Here is a 19,565-nt window from a genome sequence, read left to right as displayed (position 1 = left end):
AAGTTAAATCCAAGCTCTTATCCCTCTCTTCATCTATCTCTCACAGAGACTCCTCCGATCCAGAGAAGATGGGCACCCTCGAGAAGGAGAGAACGACAACAGGGTGGGCAGCAAGAGATCCATCAGGGATTCTGTCGCCTTACACATACACTCTAAGGTAAAATACTTACAATCGATTCAAATCTCAATTAATCCTCTGTATTACCTCTTCGAAACCCTTCTTCTCATCTGGATCAAATTTTTTGATCGAAACAAACAGGAACACAGGTCCAGAAGACGTGTTCATCAAGGTGATATGCTGTGGTATCTGCCACAGTGATCTCCACCAAATCAAGAATGACCTGGGCATGTCCAACTACCCCATGGTTCCTGGGTACACACACAGCTCACCATTAATGGTTTTTTGTTTGTTTGACTGTTGAAATATCTAATTCTTTTTGTCTGATTTTCAATTTCTAAAAAGCCACGAGGTTGTTGGTGAAGTGATGGAGGTTGGTTCCGATGTGACCAAGTTCAAAGTAGGAGATTGCGTTGGGGTAGGTTGCATCGTCGGATGTTGCAGGCAATGCTCTCCCTGCAAATCAAACATCGAGCAATACTGCAACAAGAAGATCTGGTCCTACAACGATGTATACACGGACGGCAAACCCACTCAAGGAGGCTTTGCCGGTGCCATGGTCACCGATCAGAAGTAAATAACTAGAGTCTATGTCTTTGGATTCTCATTCCCATAATCCCATGATCGCATATCAAGTATTCGATTAATTTACTGGATTGCGTTTTTATTAGGTTTGTGGTGAAGATACCAGAAGGGATGGCGGCAGAACAAGCGGCACCGCTTCTGTGTGCAGGGTTGACAGCTTATAGTCCATTGAGGCATTTTGGGTACAATCGGAGTGGAGTGAGAGGAGGAATTCTGGGTCTCGGAGGGGTTGGGCATATGGGGGTGATGATAGCTAAGGCGATGGGTCACCATGTCACTGTGATTAGCTCTTCTGATAAGAAAAGAGAGGAGGCCATGGAGCATTTGGGAGCTGACGCTTACCTCGTTAGCTCTGATACTGAGGGCATGCAAGCGGCAACTGACAGCCTCGACTACATCATCGACACCGTTCCCGTCTTCCATCCCCTGGAGCCTTACCTCTCTCTCTTGAAGGTCGACGGCAAGTTGATCTTGACTGGTGTCATTTCAACCCCTCTGCAATTCGTTTCTCCCGTTTTAATGCTGGGTAAGTTCCTTTCTCTTCCTCATTCCTAATTTCTGTAACTTCTTTCTTCTCTGGACTTGAACGAGAGGTTTTGGTGATGACGATGATCTGGGGTTCTGTTTTTTTGTACTTCTGAAAGGGAGGAAGTCGATTACTGGGAGCTTTATAGGAAGCATGGATGAGACAGCAGAGATGCTAGCGTTTTGCGAGGAGAAGGGCTTGACATCTATGATCGAAGTAGTGAAGATGGATTATGTGAACAAAGCGTTGGAGAGGTTGGAGAAGAACGATGTTAGATACAGGTTCGTTGTGGATGTGATCGGCAGCAAGCTTAATGAATGATTAAACTTAATAATCATTCATAATTACATAGAAATCCTCTTATAATTCAAGCGGACACATTCAAGTGAGAGTGAAAAAAGCAGTTTTTTTTTTTTGTTTTTTTGTATTTTAAAATTTTTTGTTTTGAGATCTGTTTGGGATATTTGGCTATGTTATACTTTGCTGTTATTATATTTTCCATGATCTGTGTCTGATTTTGATTGGAGAAGAAACCATAAAGTGCATGTGACCCAAACGAGTTTTGTTTTTTTTTTTTTCTTGTTTAATTGTGTAATTCGTTTTTAGCTCATTAAGCACGAGTTGTGGAATATCTCGCTTATAAAATACACATTTTTAAGCTAATGACATTGTTAAACTTGTTTAAGTATCAAATTATGTTTCCTTCTCTTACAAAGAAAAATTATGTTTCCTTCCGCTACGTCTATTTATTTCCTCTTCGCATGAAATGATGCTCTTCAATGTACTTTTTAAAGTATTTTTTAGTTTAAGAATAACAAAATCTAGAAGCCAACATGATTACACGGATCTGGATCGTCTGCTGCACGGGCTGCCCCAACGGCCCTGCAAAGCAGAACACAGCACAGCGACAGGGGCAAGGCGGTTATTTTGTACCTAGCTGTGTTTGTGCAACAGTGCCGTTGGGGCAACCGGTGCAGCAGGAGGGGTCCAGTTCCTCTATTGTCGAGCTGTCCGGCAGGATCGTGCTGTCCAGATATGGTGTTGTGTGCAAAGATTGCCTTACCCCCACTCGAGCAAGGCATTTGGCCAGGGATAAGACGGATATTGCACATAGTATCGTGTCTAGGCAGCATGGTCCTGTCGGGCAGCTCGATAATAGAGGATCCAAATTCGCAGCGGGATACCCAAATCCTTATTACACTGCAAAAAAATCCTCTCCAACACTCCAGCGAGTGCAACATCCAGTCCAAGTCCAGCTGTCTTTGGGGGTGCATGCCGGATAGTTCCAGCCGTCCAATGCGCACTGCACTCACGGCGCTGTAGAGGATCCGGACTCTATCACACCATGTGAGTGCTCTCTTTGTTTTTATAATTCTTTCAAGAAAAAATTGAGCCTTTTCTGTATCATACGCCTTCTCACATTTTATTTATTATTATTTTTTTTCTCCCTCAATGAATAAACAATGTTCATGTGAAAGGATGAAGAGAATCTCAGAAAACCCTCTCCCTTCCTTGAATATTCAACTGTGATAAAGTTGATGCTCTATAGGAGCATTTTCGTCTCTTTTTTTAATTTTCTTTTGGGGGGGGGGGGGGTGGAGTTGTTGCTTTGTTGGTGGGAAGGTTGTTTACAAGAAGAAAATGCTCTATCAGTGACTAGAAAGTCAAATAATCCACCTACTTTACTGTGTACTTTGGTCTACCTGTCTTGGACTGGGATCCAAGGCCATTCTAAGAGATTTACAAAATAACTAAAGGGGGCACGCTCGCAGATGCCAATGAGACTGCGAGCAACCGAATATCCACATTTCATAGGGTGGGATGGTTATTTTGCCTTTTTTTTTTTTTATGAATATTTTGCCCCCACTTTGTCTAAGAGTGGGTGGTACATTCTCCCGGTCAAAGAAAATTTTTCTACATAACTAAAACAGTATGAACGGATCATTATAGATTTAGATCTATTATTGTTATTAACATTACCAAATTAGAAGCTTTAAGAGATTAATGTTAGGTTAAATACTTATTTTGGGGTGAATTCAATAGGTTTAGTATTTCGTGTGGATTTATTAAAATGTTATTTTACAAACCAAGTGATTTAAAGAAATCATATGATTATTTTTCCTTTGTTTATTAAAACCATATATAATTTATGAGAAAATGTTTCCTACCTGGGGTGTAGCCTTTGCTAACACCTCCTCTCTCTATCTCTTTTCTCATGAAATAACTTTTGTGTTCACTATTGATTGAACATAGGGAGAGTTCATTGGCTCTCTTATGCCCGTGTAACCTTACTATAGGGTAGGAAAGTCCTTCCTTTTATTTACTTATTTTTTATAAGGTGAGTGGTGTTTCTGTACATCATGTAATATGTGGTGGTATATTTGATAAGACTGAAATTTTACAAACAGATAAAAATCAAGATCCCCTACTCATATGTTAGGTTTCAATTCAATCCGAGTGTACTTATTAAGTGATACTCAAAGAATTGGAGACCTAGAAAATGGTGTATTGCAATCCAAGAAATAATATAATGATTGAAATGGAGTTTAAAATTTTGTACATAACCAATCTAAACCCTTCTTAAATATTGATTTGACATATTGCTCATCTATGTGGCATGATTAGATGTACATTTCTTAAATTCAACGAGGATAGAAAACTTTCACTTTCCTTAAGAGTTAAGATAGAACTTCATTTTCATACAAGTTTTTATCATTTAATATTGGGATCCCAAGATAAGTACAATTATTTCGTGTATGACTTGGTGTGTCAATGTGTCATCACACAAAGAAGCAATTAGCCACTAGTAGTAAATTTTTGAGACAAAAGGGGCGATAAACGATATCAACTATCATATCTTTATGCTCTCAATTACACTGTCCGTTCTTGATTCAAGTACATCTAACAGAGGAGGTAGAAATGACTATCCTACCCCCTGCCCGAGGTGGGATCCACCTCCTTCTATTAGATGTACTTAACGGTCAAATACGAGCAGTGTAATTGAGAGGATAAAAATTCATCAACTGCCTGATGACAAAGAAGCAAGTGGCCACTAGTAGTAAACTTTTGAGACTAGGGGTGATAAACACTATCAACAATACTTTTTGCAAAATTTACGATTATTTAAAAAAAAAAAAAAAAAAAATTGGTGGGGAGAGAAAGAACAGTGCCCTGTTAAGCTCAGACATAAAAACAAGAAGTCAGGAACACACAAAATCACCGCTCCACGTCTTGTGAAATTAAAAATCTCATCCATGTTGATGTTCATGCATCCGCTCTTATTAGTACCTGTGCTGGTGCAACACTATCAGGCCATCTCTTGCCTTTGTTTTTTAAAGAAAAATAAAAAACATGTTGTTTGTGTGTATGTCTCTCATAGTCTCTCTACTCATTAAATAAGTATTTCATTCTCTTTTATCATTAAATATAATGTTTTGCTATCCGCACATGACTTGGCATATAAAATGCTAATATAAACGGGTAATGTATAAATCCCTCTTCCATAAAAAATAAAAAAAATTCCATATGTAAATGGTTTTGATGGTTTGTATGCTTCGAACAAGAGTTTGTTTGTTGGATACTTGGATACTGATTTTTGTGGACATTTAACAGCAACATTTATCCGTAATAGTAGTTTGACAGTAATAGCAAAATTTATCAGTACCCATATTTAAATGGTTTTGGTGGTTTGTAGGCTTCGGACAAGAGTTTATCTATTGGAAACTGACTTTTGTGGACATTAATAATAAAATTTAGGGAAATTATGAATACCCCCCCTGAGATATGGGTTTTTTATCGATGCATCCATCTATACGCACCATTTATATGTACCTCCCTTATTTTTCATATTTTATTGATAAGTTAATCAAAACCGTTAATTATTCCTCAAAAACGTTAAAATTTTAATTGAACTGACCATATTGCCCTTCAATATAAACTAATCCTCTGCCATTCTTTTATACTTGAACCGTCCCGAATTGAAAGGAGAAGAAGGAAGAGGCAGTGGTGCTGGTTCTAGCATCGTTCAAGTCTCAAATGGTTTCTTAGATCAAAATCCAACAATTCGAGTACAGTGACCTTGAAGCCGCCACTAATCCGCCACTAATGGTTTCTCAGATCAGAAATTACTACTGGGCAGATCATCATTCTCATCCATCCATTTCTTAACGCCAATTCCATCTGCATAATTGCTCTCCTCCAGATGCAATTTCAGAGATATTACAACATCCTTACCCTCAACACCGATTCTATAAGAGAAAAAGATAGAACCTGAAAGAAAGCCAACGATCATAACAACAATCAACCCAACAGCCACGATAGTTTTCAACTTATTGAGAATCCCATGAGTTAGGAAAGCGCTAAGTTAGGTCCGGCGAAAGCTACTGGTTTTCAGAGAAGAGACGGCGGATATGGTGGCATCGACAATACCATAAATGAACATGAAACCTGAGGCCAAAAGCTAAGAGACCCCAAATTAACCACCAATTTGCTCATAAGCGATAAGGAAGACTCCAAAAGAGACGAGCCATCGTACAAGCTTGGAGAACCGATTCCCCGTCTTTACGGGAACCTCCGTTTCTTCACCACAGTAGCAGAGAACGACCCAGAAACAAGCGTTGTGAATATCAACAAGAGTTGATATAAATACAATACAATGGAATAGAAAAGGAAGGATGAGATTGAGATTGAAAGAGAAACCAGATCATCACATAGTGATCATGTGATCTAGTTTCAATACAAAGAATAATGGAATGTGAGTGGATCACATGTTTAATCTGGTTCCATATAAAGAATAATGGAGTATTGAGTGGATCACATGTGATCTGGTTCCCATACAGAGAACAATGTAATATTTGAGTGGAATTGTGATCACGTGTGTGTGTTGATAGATATAACGAAACCCCTAAAAACGAACACAGGGATGACGAGAACAATTTTAGTAAGCCTGCTTTCAAGGGTTGAGACCAAAAATCAATCGATGAGGGTATCCTCAGTACCTCTGAGAGAGATGGAACAGATGATGGCCCATTAATAGAAGCCGATCGATTAGGTGATCAAGCAAAGGCGCGACCCTCACTCCAAAGTCCAAATTCTCAAGAGGAACAAGGAGAGAGAAGGGTTTCCTGTTTCAAGTTTCAACATTTCAGCAAGCATAGAACCAGGGGAGAAGACGAGGTCTGGTCCACGAGGGGGGGACGAAGGAGAAACAAATCTGCTAGAGGAAGCTAAGGCAGAGGAGGTCTGTTAGTGCAGAAGAAGAAGAAGAAAAGGACATTAATGTCATTTTACCCCATCAAGGGTATATTGGTCCTAACTTTTTTATAAAACACCTACCGTTTGTCACTAACAGGAACAACTAACGGCTTGAACTAACTTATCAATTAATATGAAAAGTAAAGGAGATACAAATAAATGGTGCATATAGATGGATGCATCGGTAAAAAACCCATAGCTCAGGGGGTATTCGTAAATTTCCCTAAAATTTATCCGTAATAGTAGTTTGACAATAAGTTGCAATGTGCCTTGCTTTTGACGAGGGACAATGATTTAAAGTAGTAATGCACAGTCGCGCACACAGTGTAATCGAGGTTTGAACTGTTAAGTTCAGATAAGAGAATGCATGACACTTGCAACAACGAGGGGCCAACATTTACTTACAGAGAATGCATATGACTTGCAGCATACAACAAGGGAGAGATATCTCAAACTTAGGCACACACTTACAAGAGGTGGTGTCAATACTTTTCTCTTACAATCATGGCACTCCTTCCCATCCTCCTTATGATATTTGCCCCATATTGACCAAACTGATTCATGTGATCCGATTGGTGTATCTCTGACATTGGTGGGATTGAAACCCTCTCTTTTTTTTATCTATTAATGCTTAAACATGGTCTTAATAATCAGTGTTATTATTTTATTTTTTAATAATCAAAATACTAAGAGTGAAGTGAAATGATTCACTATTTTTTGAGGAAAAAAGTTTGGATATCGAAAGCTTTGTATACAGTGACCGGACTCTGGATTTTGATATTTTAAAAAATATTTCCGAAACCAATTCAGGGACCTTCTCCCCTGTTTTTATAAGAAATTTCTCCATGTTTCTGTAAAATTTTTCCAACTGAATTCGATGGAAATCTTATTTTACAATAATTTTTTTCCCAATCATTTTACGTGGAAACAAATGCAATTAATTATGGCAAAGCCACAGAGCTATTAAAAGGATTTTTTGATAAAAGTGTAATCATACAAACCACACATTAATCCTAAAAGGTTAATCAATTTTTAAGACCGTGGAATATCAAACATACACAATACACACCCCGCTCACACACTCAATGTGAGATTAAACCCACACACCTCTGTGTTTTTTTTTTTTCTTGATGAAGGTGTAATCACACAAACCACACACCAGTCCCAAAAGATTAACCGACTTTTAGGACTGTGGAATGGCGGATATAAGAGCTATTAAAACGATGGGAAGTTGTTTTTTGTCCGCTATGCCAGCACTCCCATGTGTTTATCTCTCTCCTCCTCAAAATAAGGGGACAGAAACGTCTTTTCATATGAAAATGAGAGAGATAGACTCATGGGAGTGCTGGTGTAACCACACTCCCGACAGAGAACTTTCTCCCTAAAAGGATTGGAACCTCCATCTTTGGATTTTTTAAATGGAAAAAGAACCGGCAGGTGCTGTTGTAGTTGCTGCAGCAGCAGCGAGAAAAGTATCATTTGCTTAAGACCATTTTCTGTCTCTGTCTCCGTCTCCCTATTCGGTGTTGAGATGGGGAGTTCGAACACTGCAGTGAAGGACGAAGTAGATTCAGACGGCGATGATAGCAACGGGGATCCCTCCGCCTCAGATCCCGGCAATTTCTCTGAAGGAGAGAAGGTCCTCGCTTTCCATGGCCCTCGACTCTACGAAGCCAAGGTACCTCTTCCCTCTCTTCGCCTCCTTTAGCGTCGCCATCACATCTTTCTCTTTCTTTTACCTATTCATTATTTTCTGGAATACACTGAAACGGTCTCCTCGACGATAAGTCCTTTCCTCCTCCAATTTTGTCCTACTGGTATTCGAATTATTGTTCTGGTCACTGTGTGTTAATATCCTTTTCTTGCGTACCGTTTTATCAATTACCGAATAATATCTCCGATTGAATTCTGAACATAACATACATAGATCTCGAGCGGTTGATAGGCTTCTTAGATTTTACATGCAGGAAAAAGGCATATGGAATTGAATCAGTCTTCATGGGAGAAAACAATAATTTTTTAAGAGGGAAAGGAAGGTTTTTGGTTCTCTAGTAGCAAATAGTTGCCCTAGGCTAAAAAAAGTAGCTTGAATAGGAAAGATAACACGTTCTGTTGGAGCATTAAGAGGTTTATTTGGATCCAATGTAACGTCGGCTCCTTTTATTTCAACATAAAACGCACAGAAGTAAAATATGCTGAGGAAAATATTTATCTTCCCATAGTTTATTTAGACATTAATCAGTAGGCCCTAGTATAGAACCATTCGTCCCTTATGTTTACTTCCAAATAAACAATCCCAACGAGTAAAACTTTTACATTCTTTCAAAGAAAAAGAATAATAACGATGTCCCATATGGGAACATTTCATGTTTGTAATTTGTAATTATCACTATCATATTATATTATAATAAGATTATTATTATTTTGTCGTAAATGGTTTTCAAGAACATTCTGTGACAAAAGAAAGTTCTGCTAGGCTTAAGACAGAGTACTGGATCCAATAAGATGAATTTTCTGTGAAGTAATATTGTGCAGCATTGATGGTAGAAGTTAGAACATTGTTACGAAGAATGGAATATAATCTAGGGTGAAGATAGAAACAGAACCAATCCGATTGAATACTGTTGTTTATTTGCATAACTATACTCTTATTCAACTGAAATAAAGTTTAAAATCAAGCAACTTGGTCAATTGTTGTGAAGGAAATATGCGCCTGATATGCAACTTTGAGTTGGTTGATGCTGAACAGATTTCTGCACAGCTGAATAAAGCACTGTAGAACAAAAAGAAGAGAATGAATAGAAGAGGAGCGAAAGAGTAATGAAAGATTGATTGGAAAAATGGGATACCTAGGGTTTCTTTCACGTCCTCTGGCTGCTATGGAAGAGCACAAGAAAAATGTAAATGTCAAATCATTATACTGCCCTCAATTTAGAAAGACCTGTAGGGAAACAAATTCTAAATGACCCAATTTTCTTTGGACTAGTACTCTTTATAACAGAAGTAACTTGAATAAACTTGGCAAAAACAGGTGAAGAGAAGGCCCAAACAACTTGTCTACCAAAAGCCATTAATGACTGAAATTAAAAATAAAATAGTTTACTTCCAGTACCTAAAGATTAAAAAATAAAAGCTAAAATAAATCTTCACCCACTTAATGCTGTCTTTATTGGCCAGAAACATATGCTTTTGGGGGTTTTGGACTAGGCCTGAAGGACCTAACAAGCTGTGGCCCTCCAAATAGAATCCTATTATAATGCAGGCCCAATTTAAGGCCTTTTTAAAAATTTGGGCTAGGATCTAGAACTGGTTGGGTTGGGCATTAATTTTTGGGTTTATTTACTGTAATGGGATGAATTATAAGGCCCAAAAGTTGGGTTAAGGGGGTACATGAAATTATTTTCTTATTTTAGTGGGTTCAATGTTGGGTGAATAAATAACTCATTGCCAAAGAAGAGGAAAAAGAAACAGATACAACAAGAATAAAGCCCAGCCTCCTTTACATAAGGGGGAAGGGAGGCATGGGCTTATAAGATATAAAGGGGAAGACCCCAAGAATATACAATGAATCTATTTGTGGAGGGAGTCAATACATCGCTAGGAGCCCCCGAAATTTTGGATTTGACTTCAAAGAGAATAGAGTCCCAGATCTGACGAAAGGATCTAGCTTTAAAGGTCCACCTTCTAAGGTTGTGCTCAAGCCAGATAGTAGAGATAGTAGCACCGGAGCTAATTTTCCCACTGTGTCGCAACAAGATTTCCCAGCAAAAGACATATCAACCCATATCCATTTTCTATCAAAGGGCGGAATTCTCCTTCTCCTAGGCCAGCACTTGGCTAGCAAACCATACCAAACTGCAGAGGAGAAAGGGTAGTAAAAAAATAGGTGATACACAGCTTCAGAGGCGTTCCAACAAAGACAACATTGGGGGGGTGGGGAGAGGGATTTGTCAATGGATGAAGGAGGACTGAGTGGGGAGGCAGCGGGTGAAAACCCTCTAGATTGTGAAGCTATGATAGGGAATGTTGTTCTTGAACCATACCAGATGGCGCCAAAGGTTGATGCAACCATGAGGCCTAATGAGGTCCCAAGCCGACTTGGCAATGAAGAGACAAGACGAAGTGACAGACCAAGAGACAATATCAGCACTGCCAATCGGTATCCTGGGGATACTCGGCAAAGCACTCCAAAGAGAGGACAAGAGGGGAGGACCGGGGGGGGTCCTATTGTGCTGCTGAATGAAATCAGAGACCATGTCCAATCTGCTGAAACCAGAATTATAGATAGCTCTATCTCCCACTGAGTGAAGGAGGACACCATTGGGTTGCCAGAAATCATGTGAGAATCTAGTAGAATATCGATCCTCAATATGAGATTTGATCATTCCATAAGCAAGAGGTCTGAGCTTAAAGTGGGAGGTGGAGAAATGCGTAGGAAGATCCAATCGATGAAGATGGGAGGGGGGGGGGGATAGGAGGACATATTGTGCAACACACTGATAGTAAAATTCGAAAATAAAGAATCAAAAGCTTTGTGGATGTCAATTTTCATAAAAGCAGAAGGGTAGGATTTTTTGTCAAAGCCTCTGACAAGCTCAGAACAAAGTTGGTTCTACCAGAGATAAAAGCTTATTGGTTGGCATTGATGAGTGATGAGAGAGTCAACCACAGACTTGAGGCAGTTAGCAAGAATCTTGGCCGTGAACTTGTACAAAAGATTGCAGAGGGCAATAGGGTGGAAGTCAAATAGAGTAGAAGCACCTTCTTTCTTGGGGATAAGATAGAGGAAGGTTTGGGTTATACCTTTAATTTGGCTAGGGGTTATAGAAGAAGCTTTGAAGGGCTAAGATGAGGTCAGGTTTGATAATGTCCTAAGAGGAGGAGAAGAAGCCCATACTAAACCCATCACGGCCAAGAGATCTGTTTGCTTTGTGAGAGAGGATTTCCTACTAAAAGGGGATAGCTTGACAAGAGGGAAGGAGGAAGGGAGGATTAGAATTAGATGAGAAGGCCATCAGGGATGGCATGGGAGGGATTGGCGGAAGGGGGGGAATAGAGCTGAAAAAGTTGACAGTTTCAGATTTAATGGCCTGAATGGAGGAGAGGGGAGAGCCATCACTTGAAAGAAGGGAAGTGATGGAGTTGTGGTTTGTTCTGGCCTTAAGGGATCTGTGAAAATAAGCTGAGTTGGAATCACCAAGCTCCAACCACTTGACCTTGGATTTTTGGTGGAGGAAGCTCTCCTCTTGGGCCACTAAGGAAAGGAGCTCAATGGAGACAGAATGCTCCTCAGAGGCTAGGTGATGCAGATTCATCATCAAATAGGGCTTGTTTCATTGGGAATAAGTCTAGGGTTGGGTTACATACATGTTGGGCCTTTGATCCCAAGGTTTTTCTATGTAATAGGCCACTTTAATGAGCCTAAACTAGGGGTATATAGGTTGCATACGGGATTAGCCCAATACTTAGTCTTATTTTTGTGTTTTTAATTGAACCGGTTTAAATTGGTTGCACCTAATTGGTTCAATTGGTCTAATTTAAGTGAAGTGATCCTATTGGCTAAGAGGTTCTTATATCCTATTGGCTAGTTGGGAATCTTCTTTTATTTTAAGTAGTTTAAGTTGTTTTTAAGTCATTAGGACTCTATTTTGAGTCTATTTCAGTTTCCTAGTCAGTTTAAGTTAGCTAATAGGTTAAGGATTGGGTTAGGCCATTCCTTTTTAGTGTCTGAGTCTAATTTTGAGTCTTTTATATAAGGTTCTAAGGGGGCCATGTATTGAACACGAATTTGATTAATAAAAACTCAGCTTTATGCTTGCTGCCTTTACTCCATCGTGAGTGTGCCTTGTGAGTAATATCAAGGTTGCCTTGTGAGTAATATCAAGGTGAGGGATTGGTGGACTCCGATCGACTCCTTGCATCTTGTAGATCGGGAGGTACTTCTTCTAGTTCTTCAAAGCTGCTGCCATTGAAGACCTGCAACAAGTAAGAAATTCTGCAACTATTCTTCTTCCTTCTAGAAGGTCACATACAAGGTGATTTTCGTGAGAATTCTGCCCAGCCAAATCTAACCATTAGAACCTGCTAAAAATTTTATCAAGTCTTCCTCAAACCCTAAGAGAGACTCGATTCAAATTTCAGCACCATCCACCTAGCCGATTGTCTGAAATTACAGTTTTACCCCTCTCTCCTACTTCTACTAGGAAACCTCCATAATTTTGAATCTGTCCATCAATTCCAAACCAAACTTCTAGCCTATATCCCCCACACCTCTCCCTACACTCGATCCAAAATCCAGCTCATAACTCCCACTCTATTCCCCCACGCCATTAAAACCCAAACCCAAAACCCTAAATCCAATTCTGTCCTAAATTGCACAATTTCAAAACTCATCCAAACCCTAACCTTTTTATACCATATTGACCCCCTAGACCTGCCCATTAATACCCTATAAATCCCTTTCCCAATATCCAACCCAAACCCTAGGAATTGACCTAAATTCTAGTGCTGTCCATTTGAAGCAGCAGCCCCTTTTGTTATTTGATCCTATTGTTTGGCTCCTAGTAGGTGTCCTACCTACTTAGGACTACATTACTAGGGGGACATTGAGGATGTCAGTTTGGAGGTGCATTTGGATGTCAAAAAGAATAGCACGACAATCAGAAACAGAAAAGGTGATATTTCCGAAGGAGGAGAAATTCCAGGCTTTGAGAGAACAATTTTCATTATGGAGCTCCCTAGAGAAGGAGATGAGGGGGGAGGAGAAAGCCTGAACATGCTTATCCTAGGCATCTTGAACAATGGAGAGGAAGTCAGGATGGAAAGACCATATGTCAGAATTTGAAGGGCTTGGGGCCGAAAAAGATATAAGGTTGAATAAGGATAGAGATGGGACTATGGTTGGATATACCATGAACATTAAAGGTGGCATTGGAGGAGGAGAAAGAGGTCAGCCATGTTTCATTAACAAGAAATTTGTTGAGCTTACAAGCAATTATGGACTCTCCACTGCACTTGTTATGCCAAGTAAACTTGAGACTAGACCATCTCAAGTCATCCAGGCCAATGTCTTCAATATAGTCACAGGATGCATCCACAGAAGGATCATTCAGACGGCTGCCACCATGTTTGTCGTTAGCAAATCTTACAACATTTAAGTTACCCCCATGCCCCAAGGTTGAGAACCCACTTGGGGAGCAATATTACCAAGATCGGTCCAAAGCGAGGATCTGTCAGTAAGACTATTTGCTGCATAGACGGCGAAAAGGAGGAAGCTGAAGTTCCTAGCCAAGTCACAAACTTGGAGATGCATAAATTGAGAAGAGGGTTGCAAAACCACTACTTGGATGACATTGGCGTCCCATAGACACCAAATACGCCCATTTGGGTGATGAGAATAGTTTGAACAAAAACCCTATAAGGGGCAGTTGAGGAAGCAATGCTGGAGGCATTCTGCTCTTTAATACAGGTTTTAATGAGGCAAACCATAGATGCATGAAACGAATTGATATGGTTACAAACTTCGACCTGCTTCCCCTAAGAATTGAGGCCCTGAGTATTCTAGATGAAGCAATTGGTCATTTGGAGAGGAGATGCGTGCAGTAAAAGCCCTTCAGAACATGGCCTGGTACAGGAAGCTTGACGTGGGGGGGTAGAGACTTGAGGGAGGATGAGGGGCATTTTGCTCCTTACCATTGCATAGTTCCCTTTGATGGGGGGCTGGTGGGAGGAGACTACCCGAGGTAAGTGGTGGGGCGGGAAGGGTGGGTGGTAGGAGGCTGAAGGCTTGAAGAATTCGTCTGGCACTCGGCTGAGGAAGATGGGAGAGGAGGGTTGGCGGATGGTTGGGTGAAGGAGGGATCCTAGTCCAACGGGCTAGGCTTCGAGGATGGATGGGAGGAAGCTTGAGGATAGGCTTCCTCTGGATGAGTGAGCTCGGCGGGTAAAGGTGAGGCCCAATAATTGAGAGGGGGGGGGGGGGAAGGGATATGGGAGAAGTGGTAGGTGGCCTATGAGGATGGGGACCAGAATGGATTGGATTTGTGGTATAAGGGGAGGGAAGCCCAAAAAGAGGAGGCTCACGATTCTAATGGGCATAGTTGTCATGGCGGTTAGGCGACCCAAGGCGGTGGAGAGGGCCAAAGTTTAAGGCGACACCAACTAGGCGTTCAAGGCGGCTAAGGCGGCCGCCTAGGCTACCAAGGCGCCTGGACGCCAAGGCGCGCCTTGACAACTATAATGGGAGATGCCATCGTTGATGACAACTAACAAAAGTCCCACAAAGTAGGTGTATTTGGGAGGGGAAGGAGAGGGGGTAAGGGGTAGGTTGGAGACTCGCTCATGACTGAGGATCCAGGGATGAGAGAAATGGGAACAGAATCAATTTGCAACACGGTAGAAAGTTGCACGACTGATCCAAGTGAAGAGGAAGTAGTAGAAGTGACAGTCGGGTGAGAGGGACGCGACAATAGGGAAGTCAGATGGGTGTTAATAGTAGAGTCGATAGCTTGAGCATAGGTTTAGTAAGGCTGTCAACCTCAGAGGTAAGGCATGTGAATGGATTATGTCCGCTGGGCAATGGAGAAGGAAGGACCAACGGTAGGGAGGGTTCCTGGTGGTTGTGGCCTTGAGGGGAGTTGGTCTGAGGATCATGGCGGCGACTGAATTTGCGAGTGCGAGTACGAGTACGCTTCCTTCCATGACTCGGGGAGCGGGTAATAAGGGTTGGTATGGGTAGTGGAGGGCGGGGGGGATGAAGGGAGGTGATGGACTGATGGGAGGGGGGGAGTAGGGTGTAGGGTGGTGGTACATGTGTCGGGGGGTAGTAGCGGTAACCATACCATTCCTTATTTGTTGATTAAACGAGAAACCTTTATCATCAACCACCAAAATGGACTTCGGAGGAGGATCGACATTTGAGATTTCAGCGCAGAGTCTAGCGTACGCTAGTCTATCTTTTTTGCTTTGTTCTCCCATCTGTATACAAGGGCTTGCCCAACACTGACTTGATGATGCTGAGACCCTCTTTGCACCAGAAGTGAAGCGGTAAGCCTGGAAGAGTGATCCAGATGGGGATAATTTTGATACGGTCAAATTTTGATATGGTCAAGTTGCAAGTAGTGATCCCATTGGCGAAGGAGGATGGGCTTTCGACCAATATGCTAGGGAGTACACTCAAGGACACGGTTCTTATCTTCGTCAGAAGAGAATTTGAAGATTAAAAGACCATTGCAAGTAGGTAAGAATCCATAGACCCTTTTAGTTTCCAGTGCTTGGAGAGTGTTTGCTTGACGATAGAGAAGGGGGGGGGGGGGAGAAGTATGCCATTTCAAAGCTTCATGCTCCAATAAGCTCACAGGGCAGAGGGCAACTTTTGATGTTCCAACCTTGGAAGGGGGAACAAAATGAAGGACAGACCTTCTCTGACAGAGGATTGGGCCTGGTCAAAGAGGGTGCTCCAAGCAACAGAGCGAGAGGATGGGGGAGGCGGTTGGTTAGAAGGAGGAAGGAGGGGAGGCTGGGTGGTGGTGGCACCGCACCAGAGCTTCCAGCCATGGAGGCCGGAAGGGGCACTCATGGGAAAGGGTACCCACAGTCACGGGAGAAGGGCACTTGGTGTTCTTTTTCATTTCATTTTGATACAGACATACGAGCCTATGGAACAGATCCTGTTGAACTAACTGGACACTAAGGACTCTAAAATTGCTAAACTTCTTAAGTTGTTAGTCTTTGAGTTAGTTTAGCAATTTTAGAGTCCTTAGCTGTCTAGTTAGGAAGGTCTTAATAGTTGAGTTAAAATAAGAAATTTTCTTTCATCTATTTCCTTATAGGTAAGTAACCAATCCCCCTCGGTATGTGATTTTAGAATGGAACAGAATCTATTTCAATCTCTCTTCTCTCTCCTCTCTCCTCTCTTCCCCCGCAGTTTCTTCTTCTCCCCTTTTCCCTTCGGTGCCTTGCCAGCAGGTTCTTCTCATATCTGATTAATGAGAAAACCACCAGCAGATCCATCAATTGATCTGCATTATATTGTCTAGCCAATTTATGACTATTGCATCATGCAGCTTTGCATTAACGCTTAGGTTTATTAAGTTCCTTAGTCCCTGTGGTGGTGTTCTCATTAATCATACTCCAGAGTTTTTCCGGAACAGTGCATTGATGAACCATATACATCTGTAAAAGAATGTTGTAACATGCAAAAGCCTTCATCTATGTACTAAAAGCTTTCTTTTTTCTTTGTAATTCACATTAAAATGACAGGCATTTGCTGTATGTTCTTATTGGTCATGGTCTTGTTGAGAATGAGATTCGTTGACTTAACCCAGGCAACGGACAATGCACATGATAAATTTCCTGGATAGATAAGATGGCAACTTTTATGTAATACCGTGGTATTTTGACTTGAAATTACTCAGATTTGTATAATCTAAACAACAACACTAAAATTCTTGAGCACCAGTACACTATATATTTTGAATTGAATCAAAGTGACATTTTCCTGTAAAATTTGCTTAAATGTTTGATATTTCTTCTAAGTGGACTGAAATGCTTAGATTATTGTTGGCATCGATTTTAGTTAGCTGGCTACTTTCAGCATTTATTTCTGATGGACTTATTGCTGAATTTGATGAATCACCTTGTTTGAACTTAGAACTCCAAGTCATGGCTACAATGGGACTTTTGACCTTGTAAAATTGAGATGTTGTAAATGGGGTTATAATAAGTTTTACTTTTGTCTGCTCTGTATCTTCTTCTCTGCGTTGGATTACTAACTTTTTTGTGATATGCGTAATTCTCATTCTTATGGCATAAGGATCTGATTTGCTACATGGTTTTATTTTCAAGGTTCTAAAGGTTGAGTTTCGAAAGAAGGAATGGAGATACTATGTTCATTACCTTGTGAGTACATTTTCTTTTCATTTTTCCCCCCTTCCCTTGTTTAATTTAGTAGCCTTTTTTGATAAGTAGTATATGTTTGAACATTATATGCGTAGTCAGTGCATTTAGTAAGTGAACAATTTTTGAGTTTGTATCCTAGTCACATGATTTTTTATTCTGAGTTACTGAATTGAAAGTGATGACAGAAGTTCTCGTTTCAGTATTTATGACATCTTTTTTTTTTTGTTTTGCAGGGTTGGAGCAAAAAGTGAGTATGCTTATCTGGTCTATGCACTATACTACGTAAATGTTGTGTTCTGAATAATGTTCCTAGGCAAGCTAGCATAGGATTTTAACTCTGTATCAAATATTCTTTCGAACATCTTCGTCTTGTGTTCTGATTAAATGTTCCAAGGTAAGCTCGCATATTTTAACTCTCTATTGAATATTCTCTTGAACATCTTTGTCTAAATACTTATGCATTCTGCAATTTGCATGCAAGCGTCCACCCCAGTTTTTTTGCTTTTCCATTCCCTTACTTGAGATCTTAAACTTCAGCACTGCAGACAAATATCTGTAATTGTATTTGAAATTTCAGTGTAACTTTAGAGGCTACGTACATGTTTGCAGTTGTGATCTAGGACAGATTTGGAGTGTCCTACAGGTATTGGTCCAAAACATCTGCAAGAGAAACTCTATGGTTCTAAAGAGTTATTGCATTTGGAGAGAAGAATAGATTGGGTTTGGGTTGATTCATTTTGCACCAGGAGATAGGTCCAATGTGCTTAACACCTGTATACCCAATCCTATAACTGCATATAATTATAATTTTATAAATGGGAATGATCGTTGGTTTACATTTATATGTATACGCCCGAGTGGACACAATAAATAATAATGAAAAAATGAGACAATAAGACATCCTCCTAACTGACACAATGGAGGAGGTGGGGATAAATGTTGTGTTCTAGGATCGACAGAGCCACATCCACAGCAAATGGTTCTGAATTTTAAAAACAGTCCGCTAAGCACTTTATTAAGAAATTTCTCTTTGAAACGATCTTTGGATGCTTCTAGTGTGGATATGATTGTATTACATCTGATGAATTCAATCCCTGTTTTTCTACATTTTAAGATATCGAATGGGAGGAGATTGTGTCACTTTCTTCATTGCTGTTGTTTGCTGTTGCTTTTGCAGTGACAGTGGGGCTAATGTACATAATACAGTGTACTAGCATTATATAGAACTGGATATTCTCCTTGATTAGTAGAATTTGTTAAAAAAAGTATAAAGGGTAGAGGGGACAAAAGAAGCTTAAATCATAATGACTGCAGCCTCTGCACCATAATGTTGACCTATCATTAACTATTTGTGTTTTGACTTTCTCATCAATAGTTGGGATGAATGGGTGGGCGTGGATCGTTTAAGGAAATTTACCGAGGAGAATGTCCGGAAGCAGAAGGATCTTGAAAAAAAATTGAGTGCAGATAAGAGTCTTAAGGCAGGGCGTTCAACTCAGATCAAGCCAAAAGGCTTTGCAGGTTAGCCCTACTCCTTTAAATTGTTGTCTTCTGAGCTTGTGTTGACTCTAGTAATTCTTCTCCTCCTAATTGCATAAATCTTTCATTAGTTTGTTTCAGCTCCATTTCACTTGACATTATCAACGTAATAATAAGTATGTCATTGTCTTTCAGTCATTGACAGTGAAAAGGGAAGGAGACTCTGCTAATAGATTCTGAGAGGATGGGTAGTTAGCCCAAAACCAAATGTTCATATTTGCATGTTGGTGTGTGTGTTGGGGGGGGTGTTTGGTATTTTTCTCAGGTTAAGTCAACTAGCAATGAAAAAAACTAGCAGGACAGACGCAGGTGACTGCCTACTACCCTTCTGAAATAGAGAGTTTGAAAATGGGAACCTCAAGGAAAGCAGTGGCTTCAACCTTTGCCCAGAGATGTGTGCGCAGGTCTTTCATCCTTTCTGATCTTCTTTCTCTCTTCTTAGGTACTCTCTCTTCCTTCCTTTCCATTGAGCATTATATTTTCTGTTTACCCTTCACTGGTATGCCCTGTTCTGGGCGTATCTAACAGCTGCAGTCAATTTAATCACACTCCTTTGAAAGTCATCTATTAGTTCTGAAATTTTGGGCGAAGGGTGTACTCACCTGGACAATTAGAAACCCTAGGACTTTAGTTGCTGAAATCGAT

The 19,565-nt window shown here is 40.5% G+C and overlaps 2 protein-coding genes across 3 annotated transcripts in view; both read left to right on the top strand.

The window, feature by feature from the left end:
- LOC122660045 (probable cinnamyl alcohol dehydrogenase) lies at positions 1-1,601 on the top strand. Its single transcript, XM_043855219.1, has 5 exons — positions 1-157; positions 260-373; positions 464-691; positions 790-1,229; positions 1,348-1,601. The coding sequence occupies exons 1-5, from the start codon at positions 69-71 to the stop codon at positions 1,548-1,550; spliced, it is 1,074 nt and encodes a 357-aa protein (XP_043711154.1). The 5' UTR covers positions 1-68; the 3' UTR covers positions 1,551-1,601.
- A 6,277-nt stretch (positions 1,602-7,878) lies between these two features.
- LOC122660556 (protein MRG1-like) overlaps positions 7,879-19,565 on the top strand; it is a 30,485-nt gene continuing 18,798 nt past the window's right edge. The window contains exons 1-4 of one of the 2 annotated variants that reach the window (XM_043855916.1): positions 7,879-8,160; positions 17,328-17,381; positions 17,615-17,628; positions 18,757-18,902. In XM_043855916.1, the coding sequence (XP_043711851.1) occupies positions 8,014-8,160; positions 17,328-17,381; positions 17,615-17,628; positions 18,757-18,902 (361 nt within the window). In that variant the 5' untranslated portion in view covers positions 7,879-8,013. The remainder of the gene's footprint in view (positions 8,161-17,327; positions 17,382-17,614; positions 17,629-18,756; positions 18,903-19,565) is intronic. The other variant, XM_043855917.1, reaches the window with a different exon arrangement.

Source organism: Telopea speciosissima, chromosome 4, assembly GCF_018873765.1.
Source record: "Telopea speciosissima isolate NSW1024214 ecotype Mountain lineage chromosome 4, Tspe_v1, whole genome shotgun sequence".
Lineage (NCBI taxonomy): Eukaryota > Viridiplantae > Streptophyta > Magnoliopsida > Proteales > Proteaceae > Telopea > Telopea speciosissima.
The sequence above is the reverse complement of the archived record's forward strand: the minus strand, read 5'-3'. Positions and strand labels throughout refer to the sequence as shown.